The sequence below is a fragment of the Terrapene carolina genome, unplaced genomic scaffold (assembly GCF_002925995.2).
Source record: "Terrapene carolina triunguis isolate 2854851 unplaced genomic scaffold, T_m_triunguis-2.0 Scaffold58, whole genome shotgun sequence".
Classification (NCBI taxonomy): Eukaryota; Metazoa; Chordata; order Testudines; family Emydidae; genus Terrapene; species Terrapene triunguis.
In genome coordinates this window covers 70,085,100-70,094,494 of record NW_020664409.1, presented here as the reverse complement: position 1 = coordinate 70,094,494, position 9,395 = coordinate 70,085,100, and the positions used below count along the sequence as shown (strand labels likewise).

The following is a 9,395-nucleotide window of genomic DNA, read 5'->3' as shown; positions in this document are numbered from 1 at the left end:
GCTAAACCCAGGGTTGTGAGTTCAATCCTTGAGGGGGCCACTTAGGGATCTGGGGCAAAAATCAGTACTTGGTCCTGCTAGTGAAGGAAGGGGGCTGGACTCCATGATCTTCCAGTTCTATGAGATAGGTGTATATCTCCATATATTTTTTTTTTTATTTTTTATTTTAAACTAGATGTGAGAGGATGAGTTCTACTAGTTCTGAAGTATCAAAGGACATGATGACAAGAAACAATCCGTTGAATTCACTAACTGCAGATACTGCTTCCTTAGTTTAATAAATCAGTTAGTTTTAAATGCAAAACATGTTTTGATAAGCTTTTTTTCTTATGTATACAGCACATTTAAAGTAGTTATTTTAACTACTTAAAAAACTTTTAAAATGCTGTTTTGGTATTTTTAATTGAATTCAAATTTCCATACCAGTGTGTGACACAAATCATAAATAAAAAAAATTAATCAGCTAGTAAATAAGAAATTAATTATTCACCATTTTCTAATATAATAAAAAATATCAAAATTAGGAATCTGAATAAATATAAGTTAAGCTATATAATTACTCAAATGTCTCTATAGATAATAGTGTATCTTCCTTGCAAAAAGAAACATCACATTTAGCATAGAGGCAATTTTTAGTTGCAAAACCATGTTAGGAGAATAAGTAAAAAGTAAAATGCAAAACATGATTAAAAATCAATTTTAATTGATTCCTGCTTGCTGATTTAAATGATGATTACAGAGAGTTAAATAATCAATTTTGATTTAAATCAATCCACCCTGATACAGTTATTGAGACATTATAAGTCTAACTGTACTGTACACAAATTGTCTAACTGTAATGTTTGCATCTTCCAGTCTAATCCATTCAAACAAAGCCTTCCCCATGTCCAGTGTTAATGACATAAGTAGGACTTCATGCAGGCATAAGGGTGTGCTCAAGTATATCAGATTGCAGAATTGAGGCCTAAATCTCTACTGAACTCAAATCTGATATCTGCCAACAAACTCATCATCCACACCCAAACATTGCTGCCTCAACATCTTCCAGTAAAATAAGCATTTTCAGTTCAAATACATTTCAATAATAACCAGTCATTTGACTTAATGACAACATGATGGTAATACTGTTAACTGTACTAATTGTATCAATCTAATAAACACCTTCACCTTGGAGATGGGTTATCATTTGGCAAACATCAACTTATTTAATTATAAATGGATTTGCATTCCTGGTTCTTAAAAAGTAATGGTAGTGCCAGAGAACACAAAATAATCTCTGGAAATAACTCACCTATTATTACTATTGGCACAGTCAGGAGCGGGTCCCCAGTCAGAGTGGTTTCTTCTAGTAAGGGCATTCTTTTATCTTTCCTCCCAAGGTTGTCACCAAAATGCTGCACTAAGGAGCTCAAAAGTTGTCCTTCGCTTTCAGGGCCACTGTAATTTCTATTTGAGAAAAAACATCAGTTGAGCATTCTTCAAAAATTAAGTCACTATTGGATCATTGCCTTAAAACTGTCGAACTGATAAAAAACTTTGATTGCATTACGCAAAAGTTAAACAAACACTAATCAGTTCACATACAGAATTTTATTCTTCAGTATAACTTTTCCCACACCGAATATTGCTTCTTTGCTACAATAATGGGGAAAAAAATTATTTCCTCCAAAGAAGACCACAAAAGGATACAGGCGGCAAAAGAAAAGGACCTGCAGAATATAATCTAATGTGTGTCTCATTCAAATTCAGTGTCTGATTATAAATCTAGTGATTTAAACTATTGCTTTCCCCACACCCTTTTTATAGCTCAAATGTAATAAATATTTGGTTCTTGGCAATAATTGCCTACCAGGCTTTCAGCAATGCCAAAGCTTAGGTCAGACATTTATCAACCTATAAATATGATATTTAATTACAAAGGCTTTTTTTCCCTAAATTGGTCAAAAAATTAAATGCAATACTTTCCAAAGTTTTACTAGACATGTAATGGATAAATTACTTACATCTGGGGTAATTTATATTCAAATTACAACTCCAGTTCAATGCAAAAATACCTTATTAAAAATAATTAACAGACTCTCTAATGAACTCACAGATGTTCTGAGTTGAACAAGAACAATTTCAATAGACTGTTTCTGCTAATTTCACTCCCAATAATATATAATCCCTTTAGATTCAAAAATTCACTATTTGTTTTACAGTGGCCAAGTGTGAGATAACTACCTCAAAATAGGTCCTTGTCCCAAGAAGTTTATAGACTACTTGGATTTCTGTTAGATTAAACAAATAATTAAGCACTGTATAAACTCCTCTCTTCGAATCATTTTGTGGTGTTAACGGACCACATTCTTTACTGGTATATCTAAAAGGACACTGGCAGGTTACAAGTAATCTGAAAATCAAGTTCTTACCTATTGTAGGGCACTTCAGATTATTTATGCTATGAAATCATTTAAAAATATAATTCACTTTTTTAGGACTGTGTTTAAGGACAGGGACACCAAAACTCCAGTATTACCCCTTCCCAATCAGGCAGGTACTCCCAGATATTTTAAGTGAATAAAGTTGCTGACTAATTAAACCATATCCATTGTCTCCTGTCTTTCTTCTGGGATGGCAGGACAATGCTAGTTAAGTGCCTCTCCACCTATTTTCCCCATAAACTAGAGTAAAGAGGTTCACTGAGTCTACTAAACTGACTTACTGAGTCTACTAAAACTGACAATTACTGTGATAGTATCACTAGCCTACTGTGATGATAGTTATTTGCTTCCTTAAAAAAATGCTTTTTTGCATTTCACTCAGCTTGAAAAGTAAAAATAGATTAGTTTCATCCCACTCCTCCTCCAAGAGCATATTTGTCCTCAAATGAAATAGCATAGTTCTGCAAAGTTTGATTTCCAAGCACAGTAGCAGACTCAGTTTAAACAAATAACTTTACATTGGAATATTTAAAAGGAAAATCATGAGAATATTTTTACTAATTTTAAATGCTGCAAAAACCTGTTTTTACACATCTAAATTGTGCACCTAAATCAACCAGCAGTGTCTCTTTAAATCTAACTATTCTTTGTCTCCCCTATTATGTTCTTGGCATCCATAATGTTAAAAGTAATAAGGTGTCACCGAGATGTGTTTGTGTGCATATTAAGTGCATAACATATTCTTTAGTTAGGCAGCAGTATCTTGTATACAGATACTCTTCTCTAAGATTCAAATATACTGCACTGTACCATTTGGTTTGAAGTTCTAAGTTCCCAGCCAAAATTGAAGGACGGCGGTGTCCTTGACAATGTGGATTCTTCTGTAATAGGATGCAACACCATATATTCACTGTGTTTATCCCATGATAAAAACTATCTGAGATGTGTTTCTTCTTGGTTCTTTATCAGCCATGTAACACAGAACAGTACATTAAAATTAAACTAAAAGCACTGTTCTTTAAGTATTTAACTGAATCCAACTTTTAATTTATATCCTACAGAAAAAAATCTTCGGTTAACTTTGAGTTAAGACTGTAGGACTGCACCAGCACAAACCACGAAAAGAAAAAAAAAGCAGCTAAACAACTCACATTACCAACACTCCATTCATCAGTTCCCCTTTCCAACTAACTCCGTCCAACCACACTCCATATATCTCCATCCACATCTCGAGCAACCAACATGTAGCCTAATGGCAACCATACACATAATAAACCTACACATAATATGCAGATTTCTACTCTAATTCCTACCTAACAAATAAAACCAAATTCAAAGCATTCCTGCTAACCTTCTCTCTGCAAAATTTCATTCAACCCCTTAGAATCCCCAAAGCTTTTCTCGCTATGCCTGTCTCCTCACATCCCCACTCACACCCAGATTCCTCTCTCTCCCTTACAGCCCTACCTGGGATATCAGAAGTAGTTGATGGATATGATCAGTCAATTACAAAGGCTCAAAAGTCTGAATCAAAGAAAACAATTGAGATTAATTGTGAAATTTCAAATGTGATCTGCATCTGGTCTGTAGCATTATTTGAACATAAAAGACACATTTGGAGTTTGTAGGGACTATGAATGTTTAGCTAGAGGTACCAAAAGAAATGTGAAGAAAACATGATAAATTCAAAAGTGGGCCAATTAAAAATGTATCCTCTACTTAAGTTAGTATATTTGATTAAAATATTACATAGAAAATTACTTTGTTCTCTGAAGAGTTATCGTGTCAGGTCCGGAGACTAAGTTTAATCATTACAATGTGAAACAGCAATTTTAGTCCTACTTTAAGTGAAAATCTCAATGAGGTCTTAACTATGGAGTTACTAATGCCATCTTCTTTCTAATCTTAAACCAAATATGAACGCAAAACCCAAAACAATTTTTCTGTAACAAGGATAACACATCATTGTAGCCTTGGTAGACAACTTTGGGAGTGGGGGAGATTTGCTAACATGACTATGGCTCTTATCCTGAATAACTAAAAGTGGGCACAACGGTTTGTCAGTTACAGAGTCAGGGCCAAATAATGTTATCATGGTCATAACAAAGGCATCTAATAGTATGTTTTCTTCAGCTAACCAAATTTAAGATTAGCTTCCTTATTTATTGCAAGCTAATACTTTTAGTTTTTTTTGTTTTGATTTTTTAGTTATCAGTGCAGAAAAATTGTCAGGGAAAAAGTTAGATTTTCTATTATTTATATATAATCTAAGGCAAGATTTTTTTTCCAGACCAAATAATATCAAATTCTTCTGTAGCATCTATCATTTAACTGGCCGCAGCATGATTTTGTAGGAAGCATGCCTTACACAATGCTATAAATTTTAAAATAGTGAAAACTTAATTTAAGCCACCCTTTCTTCAATAGACAATTTCCAATTTTAAGTGATTCCTATTCTAGTACAATTTTTAGAAAAATACTTCTGCTACGCCCACCCTTGGGTGGGAGATAAAATACAGGTTTTACTCTCCACTAAAATATGGGCTCAAATTTAAATTTTGTAAAAATAGCTTTTAAAAATGTTAACACCAATACAAATGTTTTTAAAACAAATGTCCACTGAAAATAGTTGTTCATTAAAGAAAATCCCATTCAGTGTTTGAAACCCAGACACTGCAGTACTAAGAACCCAGAAAATAAAAGGGAGAATCAACAAATGTGAAAACTACTTCACTGATTTTCACTGTCCAAGTTGAAATAGAAGAGAAGTATACAAACAGCATAAGTAGTGACTAGTACAATTTTTTCCCACCTTTCAATTCTTTTACTTTTAATCTAAAGTGCTAAAGCAATAAGTAAACAAATGTTTGTTTATAACAGGATTTCTAAGTTGACAGTGTCTCAGTCCATTCAAAGTTTAAGACTACAAGAATACCGCACATTAATTTTTCCAACACCCATAGTAATTATTATAATCCCTACTTTACAGTTGAGTAAATGCACCAAAACCTTGTGCACACTGAGCCAAAGGCACTACAGCCTTGTCTAAATTGAGCTTTTTCTTACAATCTCTCACCGTCTAGACATGCTCTTGAACAAGGTTAAATGACACGGCTGTAGAAACATCAGCAGCCAGTCTACACTAATGCGCTCACCACTGCTAGCACCAGTGAAGTTACAATGGAGAGAGAAGCTTGAGAATAAAGCTCAGTGCAGACAGAGCTAGAGTTTAAGTGATTTGTCCAATCACACAATTTCTGTGGCACATTCAGGAACAGAAACTAGATCTCCTGACTCCCAGTCCTATGCTTTAACCACTAGATATATTTTTCCATATATACAAGACAAAATAGGAGTAGGGGTGGACAACAAATAATAGCTCCCTAAAAAAACAACAACAATAGTTTATGGTTAAAAAACTACAATGAGCGCCAAATATTTAGCAAAATACTCTGAATTTGCATCCTTAAAAATAGCATGCAATTATTTTCTGCACACAATCTTAGGCAAGCCCATTTTTGTGTACATATTTGACCATGTGTGATTCCACAACCAGAAGAGCCCCCACATCCTTCCATTGCCCCCTATTCATGTCCCCCCACAGCTGTCTCGTCCCACCCCTATTCGGCTCATACTCCATCCCTGTTCCTTCACCTCCATACCCATACCCACATCACAGCCATTCCTGTCACAACACCATCTCCCTGCTCCCTACCCGCAAGATGGTCTTTCCCCTTGCAACCCCACCTACCCGCCCCCCAACACCCATCACAGCCATTCCCTTCACAACCCCACCTTCCCCGCCCCAAACTACCCCCATCACAGCCATTCTCTTTGTGACCCCACCATCCTGCCCCCCCCACACCACTACTCTCATCACATCCCTTCTTGACCCTGACATCCCACCCCTTCACCACCATCACAGCCATTCCCCGGTGACCGTACCTCCCCGCCACCCACATCTCTACCCCAATCATGGCCATTCTCTTTGCAACACCCCCATCCTCCCCACCTCTACCCGCATCACTGTCATTCCCCTTGTAACCCCATCCCCCCAAACACCCATCCCCATCACAACCATTGCCCTTGTGACCCCACCTTCTTGCCCCCCACCTTTACCCCATCATGATCATTCTCCCCACCACATCACCTCCCTGCTCCTTCACCCCCCACCCTCCATTACTGCCATTCCCCTGGCAACCCCATCAACCTGCCCCCCCCCCATCCATCATGGCCATTCCCTTCACAACCCCACCTTAACCCCCGCCCCCACTACCCTTATCACAGCCCTTCGTGACTCCACCATCGCGCCCCCCACCACAGCCATTCCCCTGGGGACCCCAGATCTACCCCCATCACGGCCAACTCCCCCCATCTTGTCCCCCGGATACACCCCTACCCACATCACGGCCATTCCCCTGGGGATCCCGCTTCCCCACCCCCATCAGTGCCATTGCCCTCGCGACCTCAGCATCTCTCCCCGCGTGTCCCCCCCACCCCGCTTCCCATCACTGCGCCCCCGCCACCCCCCCGGCCTCTCTCAACCGGCAGCGGGACTCGGCGTGCGGCTTCCGCACGGGGCGGGCAGGCGCCTGGCCCCACAGACCGGCGGCCCCGCGGCCGGGCCCCCCCGTGGGGATTCACCTGAAGTGGCGGGCCAGGGAGCAGCGGCAGCACCACACCGGCATGGGCGGGCGCGGGGAGCCGGCTGGCGGCTCAGCTGAGCGGCGGCGGGTCCGGGCTGTGCTGCGCTGCGCCGCCTCCTCCCGCTGCTGCCGCCACCGCACTGGGGCCCGGCTGGCTCGGTGCCTCCTCCCCGCCCGGCGGCCTCAGGTCACACGGGGGAGGAGCCGGAACCGGCGGGGATGGGGACGCGCCTGGGCGGGGACTGCCGCCGTCTCCGCTGTGGATACTCGGCGGAGGGGGCCGCGGGAGGCGAGACAGCAAGCGGCGCGCAAGAGCCTGATCGCGGGCCAGAGCCGGGGTTAGGATGGGAGAAGTGATGGAGCCTCGGAAAAGGGGTATTGAGCATCCCGGCCTGTGCGAGCCCCGGGCGAGCTCGTCCCTGCGACCCGTCACAGCCCCAGGCCTTCTCCCACCCTGGCCCCAGACAGCAACATGCCCCAACCCCTTCCTTCTTCTACCCTGCCCCCAAACAGGAACACCCCATAGCCCCTTCTTCCACCCTGCCCCCATACAGCAACTCCCCATAACCCCTTCCTCCCCCTACAGCAACTCCCCCATAGCCCCTTCTTCCACCCTGCCCCCAAACAGCAACTCCCCATAGCCCCTTCCTCCACCCTACCCCCATACAGCAACTCCCCATAACCCCTTCCTCCCCCTACAGCAACTCCCCCATAGCCCCTTCTTCCACCCTGCTCCCAAACAGCAACACTCCATAGCCCCTTCTTCCACCCTGCCCCCAAACAGCAACACCCCATAGTCCCTTCTTCCACCCTGCCCCCAAACAGCAACTCCCCATAGCCCCTTCCTCCACCCTACCCCCATACAGCAACTCCCCATAACCCCTTCCTCCCCCTACAGCAACTCCCCCATAGCCCCTTCTTCCACCCTGCCCCCAAACAGCAACTCCCCATAGCCCCTTCCTCCACCCTACCCCCATACAGCAACTCCCCCATAGCCCTGTCTTCCACCCTGCCCCCAAACAACAACATCCCCATAGCCCTTCTTCCACCCTGCCCCCAAACAGCAACTCCCCCAAACCCTTTCTTCCACCCTGCCCCTAAATAGCAACACCCCCATAGCCCTGTCTTCCACCCTGCCCCCAAACAGCAACACCCCATAGCCCTGTCTTCCACCCTACTCCCATACAGCAACTCCCCCATAGCCCCTTCTTCTACCCTGCCCCCAAACAGCAACACCCCCATAACCCCTTCTTCCACCCTGCCCCCAAACAGCAACACCCCTCTCGCCCCCCACAGAGCAACTCCTGCCCCTGGAAAACAACCCCTCTCTGACCTCTCAGATGCAGCACCACCCCTAACACCATTAACAGCACTTTCCCCCCCCCACAAAATAGACAATTCCCCCATTGCTTCCTGCGCCACACAGGCTGTAACACCCCCATAACCTGTCACTTGCAGGAATACCCTTCTTCACACAGCCCACAGATAGTAACTCTGTTAGGACCATGGCAGCCAAAGATAGGAGTATAGCAATCACTGTACCTCATCAGGGCAGGAACCCATGTAGTCCAGCATTGTGCTTCCACCAGCGGCCTGCATCAGATACTTGAGAGGAAGATGCAAGACACTCCATAATGGACAATTATGGAATAACCCTCCTATTGGAGAAGTTTCTTCCTACAGCCAAACGCTTATGTCCTGAAACACCAGTGTTGATATAAAAATATTGAAATTACAGTGCCTAACATGTGACCCACCAGATTTCTGTGAGCTGTAGTGGGGCTGCAGAAAGTCTGTATTCCTGGCCTGTGCATGACTGACCAATTCTTTGGGCCCTGCTTAGGTTTGCCAATTATGGTTGGATGTATTCCAGGAGGTTTCATCACATGACATAATCTTTAATTCCTGGAGACTCCAGGACAATTCTGGAGGGTTGGCAACCCTAGCCCTGTTGAAGTGTCTTGAGTGGAACCCACACATTTAACTGCTGGATTTTGTCCCAGATAATTTAGAACCATTTCTGCACCAAAACGTTTTGCATAGGGTTAACCTTTGTAATCATGTGATCTTATTGGTCCTCTGGTTCTCTCTCTCTCTCTATTATTAGTAGCATGGTAGAGTTTAGGATCCTTAGCAGGGTATGTATACACTGCAGCTGGGAATGCGCCTCACAGCCAGGGTGGGCATGCTCACACTTATTCTGCTTGAGCTACCTGCTAACAATAGCAGTGTGGAGACTGCAGCCTGAGCTAGCCACCAACTCTGAGCCCACCCACCGCACTGGGTCATTGCTCAGGTGGCTAGTCTGAGCCACAAGGTCCATGCT

The 9,395-nt window shown here is 43.1% G+C and overlaps 1 protein-coding gene across 1 annotated transcript in view; it reads right to left on the bottom strand.

The window, feature by feature from the left end:
• Positions 1-7,112, bottom strand: part of OSGIN2 (oxidative stress induced growth inhibitor family member 2) — a 31,034-nt gene extending 23,922 nt beyond the window's left edge. Inside the window, exons 1-2 of the mRNA XM_026659069.2 lie at positions 7,068-7,112; positions 1,292-1,446 (exon numbers count right to left, since the gene is read on the bottom strand). Of these exons, the coding sequence (XP_026514854.1) occupies positions 1,292-1,446; positions 7,068-7,111 (199 nt within the window). The 5' untranslated portion in view covers position 7,112. The remainder of the gene's footprint in view (positions 1-1,291; positions 1,447-7,067) is intronic.
• Between the last annotated feature and the right edge of the window lie 2,283 nt (positions 7,113-9,395).